This window comes from Ceratotherium simum, chromosome 3, assembly GCF_057802395.1.
Source record: "Ceratotherium simum simum isolate JZ-2026a chromosome 3, ASM5780239v1, whole genome shotgun sequence".
In the NCBI taxonomy this organism is placed as follows: Eukaryota; Metazoa; Chordata; class Mammalia; order Perissodactyla; family Rhinocerotidae; genus Ceratotherium; species Ceratotherium simum.
In genome coordinates, this window is record NC_141902.1 from 65,340,940 (window position 1) to 65,367,930 (window position 26,991).

The following is a 26,991-nucleotide window of genomic DNA, read 5'->3' on the forward strand; positions in this document are numbered from 1 at the left end:
AATATACCAGTCAATAACTATAGTATAACTTTTTGGGGCTATTACATTTTAATAACATTTAGATACAATGTAATGATTTTTATTATTTTATTGACCTTTCAAACTCTTTAAAATGGGAACTCTGTTCAGTGCTTCAGCATTCGAGTGTGTCAAGCCATGCATCCAGCATGTTAAATTATCTTTTCATGAAAGCGAAATGTGAGGTAGCTCATAAAGAATCCTGGACAAGAAGTCATGTATCACAAGCCCTCTATTATTATTTACGGATGATGTCTGTGAGGGGATAGTTGGAAAGACAGAATTGAAGAACCGGTTCTTGCCACATTGCAAAATAACCGTAAGGAGTGGCATCTGGTTCCTGGAGCTGGAAGAGGTGACTATGCCTTTTAAGTCTTAGTATTGTCTTAAACAAAACAAATGAAAAACAAAAAACCAAGAAAGAAACAAACAAAGAAAATAAAGAAAAAGCTTTTTCATTTCTGAAAGCTTGGGGGTTAGTTGGACCCATCAGATGCTGCTGTTTTCTGGGTTCCCTTGGTCACTCCAATCTTCAGGTCCTTAAGTCATTTCTTTTTTGTTCCTTGCTGCAGTCCTTTACACATTCATAACTAGGCTGCATTGTATCACTTGTGTCCAATCTGTTGAATTCCAACATCAATCCTGTCTTGCCATGAAGTATATTAAAGGCTGAGGTACCACTGGGGATGTGAGAGGTGAGATGGGCATTTGCCCTAGAGAAACCCTAGACAAGGGGTGCCGTGGAGGACATGCACATCAGGCCCCCTCCTCGTCTTCCACACAAGCTTCAAGTTTTCACGGAGACCTAGAAGAAGTAACAGGTAAGAACACCAATGTTGATATAATGTTGGCAAGATTCAACACATTTTAAGGGAAGAAGACAATAAATGTCTATTAGTTTATAGCTTTAGGTTTATATTAATTCATTCTAACATTATCAAAAGCTTGGAAATTTGTTAGGAATGGGAGATACACAGGCAACTCATGTTGTAGGCATCAAGTGCCAGGTTTGGAATGGCTTGAAAAAAAAAGTAGTCTTAAAGCATATGATTTAGTTGTGGGTGGGAAGGATGTCAGGCAGAGGGAACAGCAGATGCAAAGGCATGGAGGTATGAGAAAGTCCAGCATATAATGCTTTCTTAGAACACCTCAGTCTAGTGACTTCTTTCCCCTTTAAACTCTTTTGGCACTTACCATCGGTGCCATTCTTGGTTTGTGACATCTCTTCAACTGCAACCACCATTTTTATAATTAGCTTTTTCTTTTAATTTAAGTCTCTTTCCCTTAAATAAATTATGATTTCTGAGATGGCAGGGTTCTTCTTTTTTATTGCTCCAGAATGCCTAGAGAGGTGCTTTGCACTGAGTAGATACTAATAAATAACTATTGGTTGGTTGACCAAAAAACTGTGAGTTATGTATTTTAAGTTTTCATTAAAAATACTAAGGTTGTATCTACAAGAATAAAGTGGGACTATGTGAATAGAGGATAACAGATATATTTGTTCACTACTCTATTCTTATTATCTATTTCCCAGAAGAACAAACATTGCATACAGTCAATGTTTACGCTGCCAATCTGGAAAACAGTAGGCTTGATAGCAATTACTCTATTATAACAAATACAAAGGCACTTTTTAGAACAAGAATAAGGTCTTATTACAATTACTGAGAATTGTAATGAAAAAACAGTGAATTTGAACTCTGAAAACTTGGATTTGAATCAAAGCTCTGCCATCTGTTGTGAACTTTGGCAAATTACCTTTCATCTTTGAGCTTTTTTCCTCATCTATAAAATGAAGTTAAGAATTCAACTTCACAAGATCATAAGGAGTAAATTCAAAATGTACATGCACCTACTCTGGCATATAGTAGACACTCGATAATATATTTGCTCACTTTTTGCCCATTGATTCATCCATTCCCTCAAATACATTTGTAAGGCAACACAATAAACTCCAGATACTGTGAACCACAGAGAAGCATTTCTTTTGCAAACTTCTGTTATGAAAATACTTTTTTCTTCAAGTGGTTAAGTCATTAGGACAAATATATATTCACTTTTGGGAGGTGATCATCTGCTATTTTTTGCTGGAGGATAAGCACACATTTAGGCCAAATAAATGTGTCTTGCAATTATGGGGAACATAGACACTATGGTTCTGCACATTTGTCTAACTGTATGAGGGCACATACTCGACTTCTGGTTCCAGCATTATCTTACCATACATTATAGATAATTACTTGTACAACATCTCAGGTTCAATAATAAAGTCTATAGACCTTGTATTCTAGAAGAAAGATAAGGTAGAAGATATCTTAGAGAAAGGGCTGTAGTCAGAAATCTCACGTTCTGGGACGGCCCTGTGGCTTAGCGGTTAGGTGCGCGCGCTCTGCTACTCGCGGCCCGGGGTTCGGATCCCGGTGCGCACCTACGCACCACTTCTCTGGCCATGCCGAGGCCGCGTCCCACATACAGCAACTAGAAGGATGTGCGACTATGACATACAACTATCTACTGGGGCTTTGGGCGAAAAAAAAAAGGAGGAGGATTGGCAATAGATGTTAGCTCAGAACTGGTCTTCCTCAGCAAAAAGAGGAGGATTAGCATGGATGTTAGCTCAGGGCTGATCTTCCTCACACACACACACAAAAAAAGAAATCTCACGTTTTATTTTTGGTCATTACTATCTCTACCATACTTCTAATGAGGCAATAACCTTAGTTTCTCTAAGCCTTATTATTATTTACCACATAGAACTGGTGTGGTAAGATCTACCTCTCAGCAATGATGTAACACTTAATTGTTGTTTGTAACAAAATTTGAAGCACACAGATTTTTTTTTTTTTTTGGTGAGGAAGATCAGCCCTGAGCTAACATCTGATGCCATTCCTCCTCTTTTTTTCTGAGGAAGACTGGCCCTGAACTAACATCTGTGCCCATCTTCCTCACTTTATATGGGACGCCACCACAGCATGGCTCGACAAGCAGTGTGTCGATGCGCGCCTGGGATCCGAACCTGCGAACCCTGGGCCACTGCAACGGAGCACGAGCACTTAACCGCTTATGCCACTGGGCCGGCCATGTTTTTAAAGAAATGCAAAGTACTCAATTAGCTTATTAGTATCTCTCTTTGAACTTTTGGTAAAATTTAATTTTAAATTCAATTTATATTAAAATTAAAATTTAATTTTAAATTCAATTTATATTAAAATTAAAATTTAATTCTCTTACCTCCTGCCTGGTAAAACAGAAACCAATAAAACATTTTTTTAAAAAGCAAAAAATGCTGCATTAAAACACATTTGATAAACAAAATGACAAAAAGCAATTTCTTTCCATTTAGTTATCAAACAGTGTTTGAATTACATCATATAAGAATTTTTGGTGGGGTGCTTGTAAGGTGACCAACCATCCCAGTTTGCCTGAGATTTCCCAGTTTTAGCACTAAAAATTCCACACCCCAGGAAACCTCTGTTCCATGCCAACTGGGACAGTTGGTAACCCTAGAGCCCTGCCATTATTAGAGGATTTTCCATAGCTTACAGCTCTATTATCTGCCCTTAGAAAAATTCCAGTGCTATTTTAATTTCTATTTATCTGAAAAGCACTTACATAGTCTTCCTGTTGGAATTTCGTTCATAACCATTTGATAAGCATACAAATATTTATGGAGTTTTGCTCCATGAGTAGATATTTAATAAATGTGTACTAATATTTTTTGACCTTCTTAGGACATGGGGACAATGGGAGTACCTGATTACTAACAGTGATTCTTTTGGCACCAAGGAAATATTAATTTGCCTATTCTCTTTTCCAAGGACCTTGTTCTGTTGTTGTTTACAGACTACTGTACTTCTACCTGGTAATGACCATAGCTGAGAAAGCAGTAACACAGACAATATCTTTAAGATCAAGTCATTTGAAAAAACATTGTATGTGGGTCATCCCTCGGCCAATTTGGGGCCAGAGAGAAGTTGTTACACTGGATTCCTTTAATAGCACTATAACCTAACCCGATTCAAAGATAATTTCCAAAATATCAGTGGAATGAGTGTTGCTGAAAATCTGTTATGAAGGTTTATCCATGAATAGAACACCTAAAAAGTCAGAAGCACTATGATATTGCATGATATTGTCCAAAAAAGAAGCCATGAGACTATGGAGAAGGTTTCTGAGAAAAAAGCAGACCAATTTTCCTCCCTAGAAAATGGGGATGACACAGGCCATGGACCTACATGTGTAATTAAAATAAAATCAATTAAAAGGTTATAAATCCAATTGGCTATACATAGTTTTCCCCACAAGATATAGGGTGACTTATGACACTTTTTTAAAGTTCTAATTTCATGAGTACTTAACTATGTGCCAGGCACTGTGTCAAGTGCTTTAAATACATGATTTCATTTGATACTCACATATAACCCTATGAGAATAGGAATTATAATCCTCCAAAGTGAAGCTCAGAGAGGTTCAGTAACTTGCTCAAGGTTATAGACAGCAACTGGATGGGCAGGGGCAAATTCAACTCTGTCTCCTCCAAAGCGTAAGATCTTAACCTTTAGCCTGGGCTACTTCTCAATATTGTTGACATGAACTCTGGTGAGATACGATCTCCAGCCCTAACTTCTCCTGACCTTCAATCTTGCACATTAGTATTTGGAACTTCCCACTCAACATCTCTACCTCAAGTCTAACAATCATCTCAAATTTAACATGTTTCAATAAATGGCACCATCATCCACCCAGCTGCTCAAGCCCCAAATCTGGTAGGCATCCTTGATTCCTCTATCAACCCCAGTCAAATCATCAGCAAATCTGTTGGCTCCACTTTAAAATTATACCTGAATCTGACCACTTCTCATCATCGCCCCCGTCAAAACTCTAGTCCAAGCCATTATCATTATTCACCTGGACTACTGAGATAGCCTCCTCAGTATTGGTCTTTGCTTTTGCAGTCCATTCTCCACAAAGTAGCCATAGCTATTTTTTAAAAAACACATCACATTGTTTCATTCTTCTGCTTAAAACTCTTTAATGCTTCCCATTGCAATAGTGTAAACTTCTTAACATGGCCTACAGGGCCCTACTAACGTTCTGCTTTGATCTGCCTTCTCTGACTTTATCCCTTAACATTCTCTTCTTTGCTCAGCATGCTTCAGTCACATTGGTCTTTATGATTTCAAATTTCTCTGTGATGTAAAATCATCTACTTTGAGAGGATTTGGAAGGGCAAGGTAGGGGGTTTGAGAAAACTGGTGAAGGTTTGAAAGGGTTGTCTAGAGTGGGAGAACAATTCAGGAAAGTATAACAGGATTGCTGGGTGGTGTTGAAGGTTCAGTTGTGCTTGGTGATTGGAATTTAATAATAGAATGCATGTGATTATGCAAATTTCTCCAACAGTGGTCAGCTGCTCCCATATCAAAGGGGAGCATATGGATGGTAGAGTTCATTCAAGGCAGGGGTACAATAAAAACAAAGGTGGGGCAAAAGAATTTAGGGTATTGACAAGTGTTACTGAATTTTTTCGTAGGTATACAACAATAGGGATGGGATAGAGAGAAGGATTGCTAATTTCCTTAGCTTGCCCCAGTTGTGACAACCTAGAATTGCTAAATAGAAACAGGATCAAAGGACTAAGACCTACCAGCATTGATATTAAAAGCTTTAAATGCAAAACCTAAGATTATTTTAAGAAATCTGATTATTCAAAAATTTACAAAATGAACAAATTAGTAGAGCCTTACTTACATTATAAAGGAAGTTTTCACTTTTCAAAATCAATTTCCAAAGGGAATATGTAGGTTGAACAGTAAGATTTATTAGTAAATTAGGGATTCAGATTCTAAAAGATTTCCAATCTAGCCAATCCTTCAAGTTATCCCAAGAGGGAGCTTTCTCATCCTCTTCTTCCTTCAAAACACTTCTCTGGCTTTCCTGTCCTACTTACAAAGATTTAAGTCCACTCTTAGAAAGCCATAAAATACTTCTACTGTCCTGGCCCCTAACTTGCCTAATACTTTGTCATTTACCCTCCTTGTACTTTAAGCTCCCCAAACTAAACTATTTTACACCTACTGTGCTCTTGCTTCTGTTATTCTCTCAGGCTAAACCACCTTCTTTCTCTGAAAGACCATGCTCTTTCTCTGTTGAACTCCTGGCCATCCATCAACACTCAGCTCACAGAACACACTTCCAGATAAGAGACCCGCACTCTCTCTCTGCTATATTTGGTCCTTGTAGATATTTCTGTTATTGCCTGTGTTGTGTTGTATTATAATACATTTTATATACTATGTAGTATATAATACATATCATGCCTTATAAAACATTTTTGTGATTGATGTTTCAGGTCACTCAGTGGCTAAACTAGGGCAAGTTCTGTGGTCTTGGTCAAGTCCATTTCCTTTGAGCCTCAGGTATAAAATGGGTACTGTGGCTCCGTGAAGATGAGCAATAACATACGTAAAGCCCTTACACAGTGCTCAATTAAGGAAAGCTATGACTGTTTACATTGTTTAGTGCCTTCAATAGGTGCTTGTTGAGCTCAGTTCAGGAAACGCTTCTTTAAAATGACGTCACTACGGGCGACTTAAAAACCATTGCTCCTCTGTACCAGTGTAAAGAATCAGACGAACTACTTAAAGTTTACCTGTCACAAAGTTTAGAGGTTCTGCATAAAACAGATTTCCATTTAGCAGCCCGGACAACAGGAATTTTAGCTCAAGAGCCCAGGTCTTCCCGGAATTACTCTAGGGCGGGCGGGAAGTGTCTCTACGGCCCGGGGGGAAGGCCGCCTTCCCCAATGGATTGCGTGAGGGGGCTGGATCCCTATGGCCTGGGGCAAAAACAACCACCCAGGCGACCCAGGGCCCCCTCTTTCGGTGACCAGAAGCCCGTAGCCTCCTCAAGTACTGGGTCCACTGGTGCCACCCACAGAGCCACAACAGCTGGAACCCAGTAGCCAATTCTCGCGGCCGCGCTCCCACGGCCATGCCGGGCTGTGGGGTCTCCCCGAACTCCACGCAGGGGCAGCGGGGCGGGGCGCGGTGACGCCAAGAGGAGTGACGCGACGACGCAGCGCGACGCGGTGACGCACGCCCCTTTGTTGGCTCAGGAGCGGTAGCAGCGGCCGTGGAGGTGGCGCTGGGGACTGTTTTCTCTCGGAGGCCGGAGAGGAGCCGCGTCTGACTGGGGCGGGCGGCAAGCGGCCCCCTCGCTCCCTCCCTCCCTCCTCCGCGCCCTCCCCGCCGCCGCCAGCCGCCAGCCGCCAACCGCCAACCGCCGCGCCCGGGGAGGAGCCGCGGCCCGCGGGGCCGGAGCCAGGCCTGCGTCCGGACATCAGCCGGAGCCGGAGCGAGAGCCGGGGCCTCGGCGTCCCCGCCCTCTCCCCGCCTCAGGGCCAGCGTCCGCCGGGCCCCCGCGCGTCGCGCCATGGACTCGGACGAGGGCTACAACTACGAGTTCGACGAGGACGAAGAGTGCAGCGAGGAGGACAGCGGCGCCGAGGAGGAGGAGGACGAAGACGAGGACGAGCCGGACGATGATAACCTGGATCTGGGCGAGGTGGAGCTGGTGGAGCCCGGGCTGGGCGTCGGCGGGGAGCGGGACGGACTGCTGTGCGGGGAGACGGGCGGCGGCGGTGGCAGCGCTCTGGGGCCCGGCGGTGGCGGTGGCGGCGGTGGCGGCGGCGGCGGGCCGGGGCACGAGCAGGAGGAGGATTACCGCTACGAGGTGCTCACGGCCGAGCAGATTCTGCAGCACATGGTGGAATGTATCCGGGAGGTCAACGAGGTCATCCAGGTGAGGGTGGCCGCCGCGCTGGCTTGAGGGGGCCGGACCGGGGAGCGGACTCGGGCGGCCCGCGCGGCCCCGAGGGGCAGGCCTGGGCCTAGTGCGCAGCCCAGCCCGGTGCCTCCCGGCCCTGTCTCCTCCGCTGCCTCTGCTGGGGATAGAGGGTGTCGAAAGCAGACATTCGCCGATTAGCCGGGGGTGGGAAGGTGCGCTGGGGGCGGTGCTTTCCAGGTCGCGCTATGGCGGAGGCCTCCTGCCGCCTAAGATTTCTCTTGCGGGCAATTCCTGCCGGTCCCTGGGCCCAGTGTCCTTCCTCTGGCCGGAGGAGCGCCTACAGAGGCGGGGCGAAGAGGGGGGGGTACGGTGGAGAAGAGCAGAAAGAACTGGGTCCGAAGGAGGGTTACCCCGGCCTTTAGTCTCACTTGAGCACTTTTGGAAGGGGTTAGAGCAGGCCTAAGAGCAGCTTGGTGTACGGTTGCCCCAAGTGGGCACCAGTTAATAAAGAAATGGATCTGCTTGGCAGTCTTAAGTGCCTACTTAAAGGTGGGGGAGGGGAATTATTTCTCGGAAGAGGTGCTGATGGGTCTTCTTTTCTGATGGTGAGGCTTCTTGCATCTCTACCTCTTTGCTGTTTGGGACTTAACTGCTACTTTTTCTAGTTGTAGCATATGACTTACTTGAAGCTGTTGGAATAGTTAGTGCAGATTGCATGCCCAGCCTTGCAGCTAAAACAACAGCAAAACTCAGTGTTATTGTCTAATATTGGACAAGACACTATAGTGAGTTAGAAAGTAGAGGCTTTCTGCTTGTGGACTCCTTTCTCTGATAATTTCTATTTCTATTTCGTGGTTAGTAAGTTAGGCTTGTTTTAATTTGTTAACCACATCTCATTTAACCTTGTGGGTCAGATTTTGCATTTTTGAGCTTTAGGAAGTCAAAAGTTTCTTTTTTTTCGGAAAAAACAGTTGTGATGAGGGGTCAGGGTTTCGATTGAAGAATAAAAATGCAATCTTGATTCAGCACTGAATCAAAAAACACTAGTTACATGGAAAGAAAATATATATATGAGCAGCAAGTTACTATTGCTTTCTTGTATGTCAGTCATTACGGTTTTTTTTTGCTTAAAATTGGCTGGCTAATACTCTGGCAAAATAGCAGTATGTCACTGCCTACTTGTTGAGTTTGCCTGATTAACAGATTTTTTACAATATTGTCTAGTAAGCACCACTTTTTTTCTGAAAATTGAACCATCTATTTATGCCTATTTGAAGACAATGTTTTGAATAATAGTGAAAAAAAATCGGTGCCATCTAGTGCTATTACTAAAGAGTGGAAATCTCAAACTTTCATGTAGATAACGCAGTCTAAGAGATTTGAAGGGTTGTAGAAGAAAGATAAGTTTTGTTGCTCTTTTTCTGACCCTAAAAATATGACAGTTGACTTCTTAGGCCAGTGCATTGAGAAATTTTCTTTTCTTTTTTTGAAGAAACTTCATTACAAGGATTTATAGTAAAACCTTGACTTCTCTTTTCACTTATTTACAACTGTATAAAATTTGATGTTTTTGAACTTGCTACCTAGCTTATTGGCATTTTACTTAGCTTTAAAAAAACTCATGGATATTTATTATTTAACTTTTTAAGTTAATAGTTTTGTAGTTAAATCTCATCCAGCCTTCTCAGCTCTTAGGTGTGTCTTAATCACTGAGGCCAAATCTTAGGAGTTCTTTATGTCACTTTTGGAACAGAGATATAGATAATGTATATGACATCATTCTTCCTTTGTTAGTTTAGCAGAGAGAGAATAAACATGGCATGTACTGAACTAATAAATAAGGACTACAAAATAGTGGGAATTTTTTTAGGTGTTCTACTTTTATCATGTTTCCATGCCTGAGTTTTGAAAACTCACTTGTTTCTAGTCTACTTAATGGTAAGGATACTCTTAAATGGAATTCTTGAATATATAAATATTTCTTGTTAAAAGTTCAGATTTAGAAACTTAGAAATATCAGTAAATCAAAGGATAGGATTTATCCCAGACCATCTTTTCTCCAAATGTTTTACTTATTAGATCTAAACTAGGCTTTGGTTATGTGATATTATTTATGTTAATAGACTTAAAACGTAAAAAGTTACACAGGTGATACATGCACATTTTAAGAAAAAAATGATTAGGCAAGAAAAAATAAAAAGACAAAATAAGTTTGCCACCCAGACAGATACCCCAAAATTTGAACTGTAGTTATCTTTCCAGACCTTTGGGTAAGCTATACATATTTTTTAATAACAACAGATTCATACTGTATGTTCTGTTTATGTTTTCAGTAGAAAAAAGCAGGTTACAAAAACAGAAGGAATCTCAACAACTTTCACCTGTCGGTAATAACTATTTTTCAAATGCTTACATGTTTACAGATCTAAACTTAAAATTAATCTAAATTAATTTATTTAATTAATCTGCTATTATTGGCCTTCCTTTTTATTTTCTAGTTTCTGGCTTTTATAAACCTCATTGGAAGTATCCTCATAGATAAATCTTTGCATGTTTTATTTTCTTAGGATAAGTTGAATTGCTGCATCAAAGGATTTGCTTATTCAAGGCATTTGATACATATTACAACATTACTTTCAAAAAGGCTATACTAGTTTTCTCCCACCAGTTGTCCTTAATTGGGATAAAATGGTCATCATTTTTTAAATTAGCCCTTTTTTTTTTTTTTTTTTAGCTGATGAGGTTGAACTTTTAACATGTTTATTGGGCATTGGTATTTTTTTTGTAAATTGCCCTTTACTTTTGCTCACTTTACCCCATTTATAAGACCTCTTTATATTCATAGAGGCTTTAAATATCAGTCGTCTAGTTTTTTCAATTAAAAAAATTAATGTTGGTTTAATGTGACAGTAAGTTTTAAGTTTATCAAGTTAAAAACCATTGTTTTACTTGGTTCACATTAGAGACCTTACTGTTAATTAAAAAAAAAATTAAATCCTCTACTCCCGGGCCGGCCCCGTGGCTTGGTGGTTGAGTGAGCGCGCTCCGCTGCTGGCGACCCGAGTTCGGATCCCGGGCTCGCACCGGCGCGCTGCTTCTCCGGCCATGCTGAGGCCGCGTCCCACATACAGCAACTAGAAGGATGTGCAGCTATGACACACAGCTATCTACTGGGGCTTTGGGGGGAAAAAATAAATAAATAAAATCTTAAAAAAAAAAAAAAAAAAAATAAATCCTCTACTCCCCAGTGCTACTTTTCAATAAGAAATCAAATATTAGTGAATTTAAAAATAAATTTGCAGGAGAAAAAGATTGAAATGTAAAAAGATTGCCAGGTTAATTTAATCTTTCCATGGGAATTTGATTATTTTTTCTGGGGGAGTAGTTCTGGGCAACGAGAGATTAATACTGTTATTTGTAGATATCTGCAGGTTAGTTCTAGTCTTCAGTGAAATAAGGTAACCCTTTTTCTTTTAGAAAAGTCTTTTGGTTTTCTGGCTTTCTGTAATTCTCTTGTTATAGTTTGTTTAATTTGGTCTTGTTTTATTTAAATCCTTTGTGGCCACCTAGCTTACCTTTTGAACTTTTAAGAAAAGATCAGGGATTTTCTTAAACTTTAACCTATACCAATGATAGAGAAGTGCTTAAAGCCCTTAACTTACCCTCCACCTATATTTACTTAACTAGTATTGTTAATATTAAAAGTGATTTTCTAATGTAAGTGCCTAAATAGCTAGATGATTTGTTAAACTAACACTACACAATTCTGCAATTGAGGGATGTTTAAACTTGCCATTTTGTGTCTCCATGGTGAAGTTGAGCAAATGTTGGTTGTGCCTTGTGTGTGTGCCAGTCACTGTGTTAAGTAAAGGATATGGTTCTTGCCTAAGGAGCATATAGGGGTGGGGAACATAGAGGTTCTTGGGCTCCATTCCCAGAGATTGTTATTCATTAGTTAGTTTGAGTTGGAGCCTGAGCATCTATATATTTTTAGCCACTCCAGTGATAGTTCTGAACCACTGGAATAGTGATTAGTTAATACGCTGTCATGATTTTGACTCACTCAGGAAGAATGAGTAGTGAGAAGGGCAGTAACCCTTGGGAATACCGAGTTTAAAGGGAGTGCTGAGGAAGAGGGGCATGGGGCTGTTTGATGTGAGAGGTCAGAGAGAAGGTATAAAGAGAAATGGGTGGGTGTCTTGCTATTATAAGATTTATTGTGCTAAATAACTTTTTTTAAAGACAACAGAAATATCTAACCCTTGTGGGGGAAATTTTCTGTTGGCTTTTGATTTGAAATCTTTAATTTTATTTCACCTATTTGTTTAATTAAAAGATTTAATTAAAGAACTTCTAAGGTGAGGTTTCAAGCTTAAATTGACAGGCAGTGTGTATTCCAGCGAATTGTGTATTGGCCTGGGAGTCAGTTCTAGCCCTGGCTTTTCCTCTAACTTAGGCAATTTACATCTCAGAATCTTCAGTTTTGGTTTTGTTTTTTTTTTTTAACTTGGGAAGTTAACATGTGAGTCCAGCTACTAGATTGGTCTTTTTTGCATTAATGCTTTGTTTATCTATCTATCCTTTTAAAACCTCAGTTGGAGATGCTCATTGTTTCCAAGAAATTGAACTCAAGTGTGCATAACAAGATGTACTTACATTGGTTAACTTACTTGGGTAGGAGGAGAAGAGGGAGAGGAAGGAGAGAGAGTGAGTGAGTGTGTGTATGTGTGTTTTGAAGCTATTAAAGTGTTTGGTATGGTTCATTCCTCTTGAACTTTTATCTTTTCCGCTGATTTTCCTTGAGCTATAAGTTTTAAATTACATTAATTCTTGTTGAATTGCTTATGGCTATAGTCCTATGAATTGGAAACTATGGGGGTGGGGTCCAGCAGTCTGTTGTTTTTGTGTGTGTGTGTGTGTGTGAGAGGAAGATGAGCCCTGAGCTAACATCCGATGCCAATCCTCCTCTTTTTGCCGTGGAAGATTGGCCCTGGGCTAACATCTGTGACCATCTTCCTCTACTTTATATGGGACCCCGCCACAGCATGGCTTGACAAGCGGTGCATCCGTGCGCGCCCAGGATCGGAACCTGCGAACCCCGGCCTCCGAAGGGGAGTGCGCAAACAACCGCTGCGTCACCAGGCCGGCCCCTCTAGCAGTCTCAATAAGCATTCCAGATGATGCTGATGCAAGCTAAAGTTTGAGAACCACTGATCTATTTAAAATTTAATAGCAGTGTTTCTCCATGTGTTATGACTAGGGATAAATTACTACAGAGATGGGTTAATGGTGGAAGGCAAGTTGTTTAAGAAAATAATAAAAGGGGGCTGGCCCCGTGGTACAGCGGTTAAGTGCACGCGCTCTGCTTCGGCGACCTGGGGTTCGCTGGTTCTGATCCCGGCACGCACCGATGCACTGCTTGTCAAGCCGTGCTGTGGCGGCGTCCCATATAAAGTAGAGAAAGATGGGCACAGATGTTAGCCCAGGGCCAATCTTCTTCAGCAAAAAAGAGGAGGATTAGCATTGGATGTTAGCTCAGAGCTGGTCTTCTTCACACACAAAAAAAGAAACTAATAAAAGGAAAATTTCAAGAGCCTGGACAGTGCTTACTAGACTAATCATAGAGTTGGAGGGGAGTGTCATGGTTACTACTAGCCTTCAGATAAGGTGGTCTTTACTCAGTTATTTCAGGCATACAAACCCAACTAGTGACATCTCACATTCTAGCACTTGATTTTCCTTCCACTCTTCCCCACCCCGTTTTTTTTTTTAAGCAAAAATAGTTGCTTCTTTATTTAATACACTGGAAGGGCTGTAAGTGCATGGATAACTGTAAGTGCACCTGCTCAGTACTGTACTACATGTTGAAGAGAATAGGAGAAGACTTATTCTCAAGGAGTTTGTGATCTTTTTGAATTTAGACACTCAAAGCTATTAGGTCAGTAAGTAGTTTAATCAAGTCCTAAGTGGATATTAATAAGTATTCATGGAAGAGAGATCTGTGGGTGTTATCTGGAAGATGGCTAGGATTTGGGTGGCCAGAAAAGAGGGATAGGAAGCATTTCTAAGAAATTGGACAAAGCGAGAATGAGAAAGGTGTCTAGGTAATGGTGAGGTCAGCTCAAATATAACAGAATTTGTAAATTGTGGGTGGTAATGTTATAGAAGCTGAGAGGTTTGATACTGTGAAGAAAAGTAGGCAGAAGTCATCAGATTAGATTCTTTTCTTTTGGGTTTGACCTGTGGTAGCTATATGTATTAGTTATCTTTAGCCCTATAATACTCCAAAACTTAGTGGCTTAAAAACAACAAGCATTTATTATCTCACAGTTTCTGTGGGTCATGATTCTGCGTGCAGTTTAGCTGGGTGCCTCTGCCTCAGGGTCTCATAAGGCTGCAGCCAAGATATCATCTGGATTGTAGTTCTCAAGGCTTGACTCGGGGAGGATCCTCTTCCAAGCTCATGTAGCTGTTGGCAGACTCCACATTTTCACTGGCTGGTTTTTGGCCAGAGACATCAGTTTCTTACCATGTGGGCTTCTCCAGAAAGTGGCTTGCATCACAGTAGCTTCTTTACCTCAGAGCGAGGAGTCTGAGAGAGAACCCTCAAGATGGAAGCCACAGTCTTTTTATAACTTCATCTCAGAAATGACGTCCCATTACTTTGCCATATTCTACCTGTTATAAGTGAGTAACTATATCCAGCCCACACTCAAGGAGGGGATTACACAAAAGTAAGGAGGCAGGGATCCTTGGGACCATCTTAGAGGCTGCCTACCATGATATATATATATCTGGCTTAGTCAAGAGGTGAATGACAGCTATTGTATAATGCCTATCTAGCCAGTCAATTTTATACTAATGGGAGGGCAGAGTAGTTTGCATTTTATTTTTGATCAACCATAAATTATTGGTATTTGGCTTTGCAAAGCATTATTATCCCTTTAAATGATAAGCATTCCTAATTACCTTTCACTGTCTAAGATTAAAAGAATAGTTTGCAGTCTCTTCAAATTGGCAGGAATTTGAGATTCTCCAGTCCACTGATTTTTTTTTTTTTCCTTCAACTTTAGCTCCGTAGTGGAATCATCTAGGGATTTTTTTAATCACACTTTTTATTCTGATAATTGTAGATTCACATGCAGTTGCAAGAAACAACGCAGGGAGATCCCACATACCCTTCCCTGATTTTTCTGCAATGGTTAGCATCTCGCAAAACTATAGCATAATGTCACAACCAGTATATTGACTTTGATGCAATCTACTCATCTTATTCAGATTTTTTTTACCTGAGGATTTTTGAAAATGCAGGCACGCAGGCCCCACCCCAGACTAAGTGAATGGGTATCTGTCACTTTGGACCAGGCATTGTCGTTAAACAGAAGTCTTCCCTGAATTTTTTTAGTGCATCGCCAGGGTTGAGAGTCCCTGTTCTTGTCCAGTGTCTCTAAGTAAAGAATCCTCTCTGTAACATTGCAGTCTCTGCTTAACTAGTAATAAATGACAGTGAGCTATTTTGTGATGTAGCTCATTTTAAGTTTAACTCTTGATTTTTTTTTTTTTAAATAGAATTAAAATCTGCTTTCATTTTAACTTTCACCTATTGTTCCTAGAGTGGTCCTTTGGGTGAATTTTTATTTTATTTTTAAACATAATTATTGTTTTAGAAGACTGAAGGGAAAACTTTCCTTCCTAAAGTTAATCAATCACCTTTCTTCATTCCTTTTATGACAGTGAACCTGTATCTTTGATTATGCACAGTGTCTACTTCTCTGTTTTTCCATTAGACACTTTGTTTCAATAGGCATAGTATCATAGGCTATAACTTTACTAAGACCTTGACAGTATATATACTGTCATTGTTTGATCTTGATACTATGTTACTATGTATCTTTATGAGTAGCTTAATTATTTTCATTAAATGATGGGATAAATAGAAGAATAAGAATTTATTTAGGCTGACATTTGATCATCACTTATTAGGTGAGAGAGTTATCTGTATAATCAGAGGCTTCTTCTAACCTGGGATGACTGATCCTTTGGGGCCCATGGAGATAGTAGTGGCAGTTCTCACCTGTTTTCAGTCTTTTTAAAAGCGTAATGTATTTAAAACAAAGCAAAACAAGACTGCTCAAGCTAATTAAAATGTGGGCTAGTGTTGGATCTTCAATTCCAAAAGAACAGCACATTTTATAGAGTCAGTAGATTTCTACAATCATAAATAATTTGTTTCGTCCTAAATTTTTGCTTTCTTCCTAAATTTTCATTCACTCAGTGATTGGTGGTCATCTGACTTAATGTTGAATGTCTCATTTCTTGGTGTATCTTGGTGCATAGTAGATGCCCAGTTGGTATTTGAAGATGGGTGGTTTGGTATCTTAATAGAAGGCGGCATAAAAAGTTCTTACTGAGTTAGCAGCTGCTCTGGCAGATTAATTTTTCAGAGCTGTGCTTTTTTTCATTTTTGAAAACGAGAATACTATTAAGGCCAAAAGGTTGTGAGGATTTAAATGAGAAATGCCAAATACTGTACTGCGAGTTTTTCCATGTAATTTTTTTTTCTTAATGTAAACCTTGTTCAATAGCATTTTTCCTTTTTGCTATGTTCCATTTAAAAGAAGTCACAAGTGACCTGGCACTTAATACATTGCGGCAAAAAGTATAGCAGATAATGAAGTATTAGGTAACATTTCCTTATTACTAAGACATTTGTTTAGACAATGCTAAGAATAGCTATAATTCCAGACACTTCTCTTCCAGCTTGCTTTGCTGTCTCCTTTGAAACTGTCATACTTCTAATTCAAATATTAACTGACTCCAATTAGTTGGTAATATATCCTTTCTCTTAATCATAATTGTACATATTTTTAGGGATTAAATATAAGGTAGAGACTAGGAAGTATTTTCTGATTCTTAGCAAGTATTTATAAATAAAACCCTGTATCTAATAGTGTGGATACTTAAATTGAAATTTGTGACATTTTGGACAGGTATTTCTCTGAAACCCATTTGAAACCCAAGTTTACTGCCTTCTCTCCTCAGGCTCTTCTTCCTTTTGATTGACTTACCATTCTTGGAATTTGAAAGTCATCTTTGATTCTTTTTTTTCCTGTATTTTCCACATCCAGTTAGCCTTGATCAAGTTATCTCTGAAATTTGTTTTACGTTATTCCTATCCTTTTTACTAACTAATCCTAATCTAGGGCCTCTTTTTATTTTGCCTTCTTGTCTCTAGGCTTCCAGGTTGTCATACTACCAAATACAAATACAGTAGTCATTTTTCTGCTAAAAAAGACTTTATTTCCCCCCCATTATAAGTCTAGTTCAGATTCCTTAATATAGCATTTATGGCTTCCCCATCTTGATGTCAGCTAATGTTTTCAATCTCATCTGCTGCTGTTCCTGATTCTCCCACCACCCCCGATTGCACTACTTATAATTCCTTAATATATAATACACATTTGTGTTTTCCTGTTTTTGCTCCTGTGATACTCTTTCTCTTCTTAATGGCCTGATATACTCCTTTTCAGATCCTGCTCAGGTATTATCATATTTCTTACCTGGTCCTTTTTCTCTACCTTGCTATTCTAGTGCTTCCTTACCTATGTTTGCATAGCACTTCATATGGATGTGTGGTGTAGCCTACGTTAGGTTGTAATGTACTATCCCAATACCTAAGTCTCTCTAGCTAGCTAGATAGGAGGGCTTTGAGATTGAGAGCTGAGTCTTCTTCATCCATAGCATATGGCACACTAACACAGTCTCTGACATAACAGAAACTCAGTAAATACTTGCTGAAGTTTGTCCTTGCCTAGTAAATGCTTGCTGCCTTGGTTTCCTCATCTGTAAACCAAAGAGAGCCAGACAAGATTTTCTTCTGGCACTTATAAATTATTTTATGATTTCTAGATAATGCCACAGTGATAGTGTAAGAAGATGGCCAAAAAAAAAAAAAAAGTTTAAATTCTAAGAGGACAGGCTTTTTAAGGCCTCTGATAATAATAGCGACCCTTTTAGATTAAACTTTATTTGCATGTAGTTTCCTAGCACTTTATATGAACTGTCAGTGATGTTAAAAACAATTGAGTTACTCTAACACAGTAGTTCTCAAAGTATGGTCCATGAGAGCAAAACTGTTGTATGATGATATTAAGACATTATTTGCCTTTTTTAATGTGCTGACATTTGTACTGATGGCGTAGAAACAAAGCATGGGTAAAACCATGGAGACCTTAGCACAGATTAAATCACTGGCACCAAACTATACTAGTAGTCATTGTATTCTTTACCACCACGCACTCAGTAAAAAATATCAGTTTCACTTATTGTCCTGGATAAAGCAGTAAAAATTACTGAGTATACATCTTCTCGATAGCTCATGTGGCAAAATTGGAGGTACGCATAAAGCACTTCTGCATACTAAAGTACAGTGATTGTTTTGAAGGAAAACATTTGTGCAGTTGTTTGATTTGTGAGCTGAAGAAGCTGCTTGTTTGATGGAACACCATTTTTACTGGAAAGGGTGACTGACACACTGGTTATTTAGACAAATGGGAAATAAACATGTGGTAAATGTTTCACACCTGTCATTTCAAGGGAAACTGCTTACAGTATTTGTTGCCAATGATAAAATTTTTTAAGTTTTTGAGTGAAAATTAGAATTTTGGAAAACTTGTATCTGCCACTGTAAAACTGACAGCTTCCCAGTACTTAAAAACTTCTGATGAGATATTGTATAATAAGATATATCAACATTTGGAAGAACTGCATAACATAATGAACCAGTATTTTCCAAATGATCAATTTTCCAATGAACAATTGTGATGTTGCACAATCATGCGTTGGTAAATGATCCATTCAGAGTACAAGATGGACCACTGGATTTTAATATAACAGGAGTATGAAAGGTTCTTTGGTATGGTTTCGGATTCTGTGCTGCAGCTAGTCTTTAAGAAACTACCACGTTGGTGTAATATCAAAAAGACTATCCATAATTATCTAAAAAGGCTAGTAAAGTGCTCCTTCTTTTTCCAGCTACATATCTTTGTGAGGCCACATTTTCTTTATTCTTCCAAGAAAATAACATATCCAAGAGATTGAATGCAGAAGCAGATATGAGAATCCAGCTGTTTTCTGTTTAGCCAGATATTAGAGAGACTTTCAAACACATAAAATAGTGTACTTTTCTCACTAACTTTTGTTTTAGAACATATAGTTTATTTTCATAAAAATATTTTTTATTTTAACTCATAATGGAATTAATTACTGTTATTTTTAATGAATTAATGTTTTTTAAAAATTCTATTTTAATATCTAACATAAATATTGATAGTTATAGCTCACATAAACAAAACTTTTTGGCATCCTCAATAATTTTTAATATGAAAAGGGGTTCTGAGACCAAACAAGTTGAGAATCCCTGCTCTGATGTTCTGAAATATTTCTGAATCATTAAGGAAATGTAGTGTAGGCTTGCAAACGAAAGGTATGACAACCACACTATATGAGTTCACTATAAATTAGCAGTGGTTATAAATTACAAATTAAGAAGTATTACTGGGCCGGCCCCGTGGCTTGGTGGTTAAGTGAGCGCGCTCCAGTGCTGGCGACCCGGGTTCGGATCCCGGGCTCGCACCGACGTGCTGCTTCTCCGGCCATGCTGAGGCCGCGTCCCACATACAGCAACTAGAAGGATGTGCAGCTATGACATACAACTATCTACTGGGGCTTTGGGGGAAAAAATAAATAAATAAAATCTTTAAAAAAAAAAAAAAAAAAGAAGTATTACTGGTTAATCAGAAACATTTGTTTATAAGCTATGTTAGGAGGTATTAACAGAAATATTAGACTGTACTTAAAAAATAAAATCCAGGAAATATGACTCATAAGATGTGACTAGTTGGGGAAGATGATTGGAAGTGGGATGAGATGCTTAATATTTTCAGGGTGGAGCTAGCAGAGATACCACCTGACATATTCCGTTTATTAATTTGTTTATATTCTGACTTCTTACATTAAAATGAAAGCTCTATGAGAGCTGAGACTTTGTTTTATTCATTACTGTAGTTCCATTGCCCAGAACAGTACCTGGTACATAGTAGGCACTTAGTAAATATTTTTTTGTGTAAATACTTTTATTTAGCCCCCCCCTTTTTTTTTTTTGCTGGGGAAGATTGGCCCTGGGCTAACATTTGTGCCTATCTTCCTCTACTTTATATGTGGGACGCCTGCCAGAGCATGGCTTGATAAGCAGTGTGTAGGTCTGCACCCGGGATCAGAACCTGTGAACCCCAGGCTGCTGAAGCAGAGCGTGAACTTAACCACTATGCCACCAGGCCAGCCCCTAGCCTCCATTTTTGAAGAGTATTTTGCTATGTATATAATTTTAGGTTGGTAGTTGTTTTCTTTTAGCACTTTAAAGATTCTGGTGTCTTCTGGCTTTCATTGTTTGTGGTGGGAAGAAGCAAACAAGTCTTTAATCTGGGTGCTTGTAAGATTTTTTGCTTTGTATCTAGTCGTAGTTTTCTTTGTATTTATCTTGCTTTGGGTTTTCAGATCCTTTTGAATCTGTGGGGGTGATGTTTTACAAGTTTCAGAAATTCTCAGTTCTGCCTTTTTTATCCCCTTTCTTTGTGATACTCCGGTAACACATATATTAGAGGTTTTTGTTATGTTCCATATGTGTCCAGTGCTCTTTTGTGTATCTTACATCCTCTTTTCTCTGCTTCAGTTTGAATAATTTCTGTTGATTTTCTGGGTTTCTAAATCTGTCTTCTCCTTTGACCTGCTATTAAACACCTCTTAATTAGTTCTTAATTTCAGATATTGTATTTTTCAGTTCTAGAGTTTCCATTTGATTCTGTTTTGTGTGTGTGAGGAAGATTAGCCCTGAGCTAACATCTGTCTAGCCTGTTCAGTTTCAGTCTATCTCTGATCTGCTGCTGGCCCTTTAGAGTCTTCAACCAAGAACTAGCTGTATTCTCAGCAGTCCCTCCCCTAAGGGTCCCAGACTTGAACCATTGTCTCCTTAGACCGCTGGAAGTACCACTCTGCGTTTCAGAGGCTTTACCTTTAGACTTTTTAGTCTTGGCCCTGTGCAATCCCAGGATTCAGCAAATGTCCTGAGGGGAAGACTGACCATTCCTCTGTTCCTTGAGACACCCCTTCAAGTCTTAGTATTAGTTTCCTTTTGTTACTCTAACAAGTTACCACAAATTTAGTGACTTAAAACAACACAAATTCTTTATTTCACAGTTCTGAAAGTTAGAAGTCCAAAGTGAATCTCACTGGGTTAAAATCAAGGAGTTGGCAGGCTGTGTTCCTTCTGGAGGCTCTCGGGGAGAATCTGTTCCCTTGCCTTTTTCACTTCTACAGGTTTTCTGCGTTCCTTGGCTTGTGGCCCCTTACTCCAAAGCCCATGGCATAGCATCTTCAGATCTCTGACTTTGACCTCCACTTTTGCCCACTTCTTCCACTTTAAAGAATCCTTTGATTACATTGGGTTGACCTGGATAGTCGAGGATAATCTCTTTATTTTAAGGTCAGCTGATTAGCAACCTTAATTCCATCTGCAACATTAATTCCCCCTTGCCATGTAACATAATATTCACAGGCTCCAAGTATTGGGATGTGAACATCTTTGGGGGGGAGGACCACTATGCTGCCTCCCAGTAGCACCCCTCTGTGGTGGATTATCAGTCTTCTGCTTGCTCCTAGAATTTGCGAGTGACCCCAGGTAAAAGCCACTGCTGTACGATCACCAATTTCTCTAGTTCTTGTTGCCTCAGCTGCTCTCTACTGCCTTCAGACAGATGATTTCTGGACATTATCTGGCTTTTCTAATTCTGGATAGGAATGCTGGTTTACCTCTTAGCTACTATATCCTACCTGGAAGGGGAGCAATAAATATTTAAAAAATCAATGAATACCCTTAGTCTGTGGGATGTTTTGAGGATTTCTGGAGCATGCATTCCATGGGGGCAAGCAACTGCTTTGTGGCTTGTAGGATTCCGGGTAGAAAGTATGACATTTTAAAGATTGGAGTAAGGAATCTGTCTGAGATTTGGGAAAATAACAGGATGGAGGAACAAAAAGATCTAATTCACTCACTTTTATGTAAGGGGAGGCTCACAAACATAGACAAAAGTGGTAATAGCTGATATTTATGGAATACTTAGGTGTTTTCGCTTGTACTAGTTACAAAATCCCAAGGAAATAGCATTATCTTCATCATAGAGATAAGTAAATTGAAGTTAGAGAAGCTCAGGGTTTCTCTCTCAGACACTGGTGGAGGTCATTGAAACTGGGCCTTTTTGACTTTTAAAGTACAAGCTCTTCTGCTATATCAAATTTTTTCAGACTTAGTTGGACTTTTTGACTGAGCCAAATTCTCGTACTTAAATTTTCTTATATTTGTATACTGAAACTTTAGAATAGTAAAATAATCTTTCATTTTAGCTAATTGACTCTGATTGTAGCTGAATCACTTGTATTAGTTATCTATTGCTGCATAACAAATTACCCCAACACTTGGCTTTAAAACAGCAAAAATTTATTATCTCATAGTTTTGAGTGGCTTAGTTGGGTGGTTCTGGGTCAGAGTCTCTGATGAGATTGTAATCATTGTCAGCTGAGGCTGCATTTATCTGAAGGCTTGGGTTTGTGCTGAAGAGCAGTGTTCAAGATGGCTCACTCACATAGCTATTGGTAGGAGGTCTCAGTTCTTTATCATGTGGGCCTCTTCATAAGAGCTACTTGAGTGTCCTCACTACATGTAAGCTGGCTTCCCCTAGAGCAAGTAATCAAAGAAAGCAAGACAGATGCCATAATGTCTTTTATGACCTAGCCTTGGAAGCCATACTTTGTGATTTCTGCAGTGTCCTTTTGATTACACAAGTCAACCCTGTTGACTGTGAGAGGGGACTACACAAATACCGGGAGACAAGGATCATTGAGGGTCATCCTGGAGCCTGGCTACCACAGATACCATGTGGAAAGGAGGAGTAAGCCATAGGAGTATGGCTGTGAGGCTGGATTTTAGTTCCAAGAACATGCGATTTAAAAAAAAATTGATGGTATGTTTAACAAATAATAAAAAATAAACTTGAAAGCCCTGCAAACTGAGTGTAGGGCAGCCTTCTCTTGCATAATACAGTAGGTTTACCAAAATCAGTATTTAAAACCTTTTTCCATATGTGGGACAAGTATTTATAAAGCTTTTAAGTATATGACACTTTGTCTATTTAATTCACATTTCATACATTTTCATAAAACTCTTATACCTATATTATAGTCTTGGACTAGAGTCTAGTCCCATCTGCATTACTAACTGTGTGACTTCAGACTAACTTAGTCTCTGCTCTTAATATACCCTTGCCAAAGAAAAGGTTTGGACTTGATCATTTCCAAAGTTCTTTTTTAGTTATAAAATTCAGGTAGTGATAAAAGATAGTGTCAGTACTTTTAAGATAGGAAGCTAAAAGACCAAAGATGCCTTTCCATCTGATCTAATGTCACTGTCTATCTTGAACTTGGTCCTCTTGAATTTTACTATTCCTAAAACCGCTGTACGTCTTCCTGTCACCATGTTCTGCCAAATCTATACTAAACCTTTACATCGGGATGCCTCCCCTCAGTACATGTGCTTGGCAGTAGGTTTACAAAGATGAGTGGAGAAGATTCCCTTCCTTTTCAGGGCTACTGGTCTAGGAAGGGCAGACACGTAAATACGTACTTAATTATAAGGCAGTAACTCAGGACCCATGGTCCCCACTTTTTATCCATGTGTAGCCTGATCTCAGTTATTTCCTATTTCTGAACTTGCCCTGGCCTGGTTTTCAAAGTTGAGGATCTTAGTGTATTGCCATTACCCAGAAATCCCACACCTTACCAGTTTGTCTTTTGAAATGTTGTTTTTACACCAGGTTTTGAAATGTTTTTACACCAGGTCAGCCCTGGTGTGTTTTATTTTTGTTGTGTGTTGACTCCTCTTTGCTGCTTGGTTAAGGAAAGCCCTGCCTTCCAAAGACACTAGTTGGTTTTTAGGAAAGAAGGAAAATATTGACCTTTGTGTGGATAAGTAGAGTCTTGTTAGAAGCTATTAGAAGTTATTAGAAGTCTCTCATTGGCAAAATCACAAAAATTGAAAGAATGTGAAAAGGATGATATTGATAGAAAATGGGGCCTTTTGAGTATAGTGTGGTCACCACAGATTTTTCAGGGTATGCTGAATGTCTCCTTTTCCTGCAAGGTGGTCATTCTGTTCAGTTTATGGCAATGTGGAAAATGTTCATACTTGGTCTACGTTTATGGCCTGAGAAAGTATACCAAATCTTTACCATTCATGGTAAGGAGTGGGGTGGGAATGGGATAGGAATTGGTGCTTATGAGAAACCTACTTAGCCTAGGAGTCCCAATACTAGGGTTACAAGAGAATGCAGATTAGGATAAAAGATTCCTTAGCATAATAGATCAGGCTTTTCTACCCCTATCTACCTTATCTGCCATTTCTTCACACTCATCTTGGCATATCAAAATAATGATATTCCCTGTGAAATTTTTCTCTGTGCCTTTGTAAGGCTTTTTCCTGTGCTTCAAATGCTTTTCCCCTTATAAACTCATTCAGACTTCAAGACTCACCTTAAACATCATTTCTTCTTTGAATCCTTCCCTGTGAGTGGGTCTCAGAATTTTGTACGTACTTTTATTTTAAAAAGCTCTTGTCTCTGTTAAAAAGCTCTTGTCTCTGTTATTTATTCACCCACTAAATAGGCTCTGAAATCCTTGAGGGTAGGATCAGTGTGTTAATTTTGGTATTCCCATTGACCAGCACAATTCCTGGAACATAGCTGATAAACAAACATTGATTGAATAGTCAAAATTAAATATGAGTGAGTTTTATTATTGATTTTATTATTTATAAAAATAAGTCTTGTTACTATCTCTGTTTTTTTATCTGTGAATTGTTCACATTCTTCTGTTGACTTCACTGAATTAACTCTTCTCTCATTCACTGATATACTTCCAGTTTTTTGCTCTTAACCAGTTATTTAAGAGAATGTTAGTCATCACAACTATTCTCTGAAGTAGATGGCATTTTTACTATTTTATGGATAAGGAAATTGAGACTTAGAGGAATTAACTTCTTGGGTTTTCATTGCTGAGGTCAGAGTTCAGTGTATCATTAAATATAAATAAAACATTTGTGAATGTTATTGTCTTGTATGCTGGGTATTTTCTGTTTGTCTTTCCAGATCCACTCTGCTTTTCTCCATCTAGCTCTATGCCCCAAGAGACTGACTTACACAGACTGAGTCAATGGGCTCTGACTTGTGACTTCATTGCGATGGCCTATGAATTCAAATAAATAATAAGAGTGGAATAAAGTCAGAAGTCTACTGCATGCCCCATTTAAACTTTACAGCCTGCATATGTACCATCTTCAAGAAAATTTCAAGCCAAAATTGCTATTAAAACATTTACCAATATAAGAATTTAAAAAAACAAAGTTTTAACGGTAAATAATTTCACTACTTGACCTATGTTATAGAATGCATATGGGCCGGCCCTGTGGCTTGGTGGTTAAGTGCGTGCACTGCGATGCTGGTGGCCCGGGTTCGGATCCCGGGTGCGCATCGAGGCACCACTTCTCCGTTCATCCTGAGGCCGAGTCCCACATACAGCAGCTAGAGGGATGTGCAGCTACGACATGCAACTATCCACTGGGGCTTTGGGGGGAAAAAATAAAATAAATAAAATCTTTAAAAAAAAAAAAAAAGAATGCATATATATTATGTAAAATTTATTCATGATTTATGCATGAAATTACAAACTGAGAGCAGTGGTCCACAAAGCCCAACATTCTCCTTCTGACAGAAGCACCAAGCCATTCTGGAAGAACAGCGTTGTGAAATTGTTATAGATGTGCTAGATAACAAATGCTTGGTATGTTTAAAGGGAGAATAGCTGACTTTACTTATTTTGCTCAATAATGAGAAAGTTTTTTTGTGAAGTTCTCTGAGGAGCTTATTGCTGATACTTAACCATTTAAACTCAGATGTAAGGAAATGTCTTTCAACCTACTGTCCATTGCTTCAGTTCTTATGAAGAGAAAACGTAGAGTGGGCCTCAGATTGTTATTTAATATGGAAATAATATTCCTTTGAAGAGAAAGTATGTATATAATTTTTTTCACCAGTCTGACTGACTTTTTAAATGTAATAATTCCGTTTCATTGGCCCTAAACATTTTATCTGTTTTCTATAATCATCTCAACTCATACTGCGTTAATATAGTTGGGTCCTTAGAATATATGCCAGTGTCTGAAGCTTGACTTATAATGTTGCATTCCACCCAACTGTACAGTCAAAAGGATGAAAATTCCTCTAAAAATCCTCTAGTCACCCTAGGAATGAAAGTGTAACGTGTAAGCAGTAGCAAAAGAATTAAGGATGACAATAAACTTGCCTAATCTTTGTGTCATACCATAGTCAACACAATTTTTGATTCACATAAAGTAAGATTGACAAGGATGAAAGGGGTCTTAAAGATTATCCTGTCCAACCATTTACCAAGTACTATCTCCCTATTAAGTGGTCTCTGAGCTTATTCTTTTTTTTTTTTTTTCCATGAGGAAGATTAGCCCTGAGGTAACATCTGTTGCCAGTCCTCCTCTTTTTGCTGAGAAAGATTGGCCCTGGGCTAACATCTGTGCCCATCTTCCTCTACTTTATATGGGTCACTGCCATAGCATGGCTTGATAAGCAGTGCAGTAGGTCCACGCCTGGGATCCGAACCTCGAACCCTGGGCAGCTTTCTTAACCACTGTGCCACCGGGCTGGCCCCTCTGAGCCTGTTCTTAAACCTCTACAGTGACTTAAACCCTCACAGCTGCTTCTAGAAGTGAACATATTTCATACTTAAACAGCTCTGATTTCATGTTCTTCCGTATATTATCTGTCTCTGTAGCTTTTTACTTGAACCTACCTGGTTCTAACCTTCCTCGTGATAGCCTTTCTATAGTTTTAAAGACTTATTTAACATATTGGAGACTACCAATGCATTAAACTTTATCCAGGCTAACATTTTTTTGTGCAGAATCCAGAATAAAGCTCCTGCTTTACTTCTTATGCATTGTTGATTAAGAAGATTATTACGCACTGGTATTTTGGATTCAGCCCTGTGCAT

General features: G+C 39.2%; 2 protein-coding genes across 2 annotated transcripts in view; one reads left to right on the forward strand and one right to left on the reverse strand.

Moving 5' to 3' along the window:
* Positions 1–457: 457 nt before the first annotated feature.
* Positions 458–7,543, reverse strand: LOC147917595 (uncharacterized). Its single transcript, XM_087428669.1, has 2 exons — positions 6,671–7,543; positions 458–823 (listed from the first exon to the last, which is right to left on the reverse strand). The coding sequence occupies exon 1, from the start codon at positions 7,452–7,454 to the stop codon at positions 6,771–6,773; it is 684 nt and encodes a 227-aa protein (XP_087284795.1). The 5' UTR covers positions 7,455–7,543; the 3' UTR covers positions 458–823; positions 6,671–6,770.
* ARIH1 (ariadne RBR E3 ubiquitin protein ligase 1) overlaps positions 7,241–26,991 on the forward strand; it is a 103,625-nt gene continuing 83,874 nt past the window's right edge. Inside the window, exon 1 of the mRNA XM_004421780.3 lies at positions 7,241–7,821. Coding sequence (XP_004421837.1) covers positions 7,453–7,821 — 369 coding nt within the window. The 5' untranslated portion in view covers positions 7,241–7,452. The remainder of the gene's footprint in view (positions 7,822–26,991) is intronic.

Coding starts and splice junctions, on each gene's coding strand:
- LOC147917595 (XM_087428669.1), bottom strand. CDS start 7,454: ATGGCGCGACGCGCGGGGGCCCGGCGGACGCTGGCCCTGAGGCGGGGA.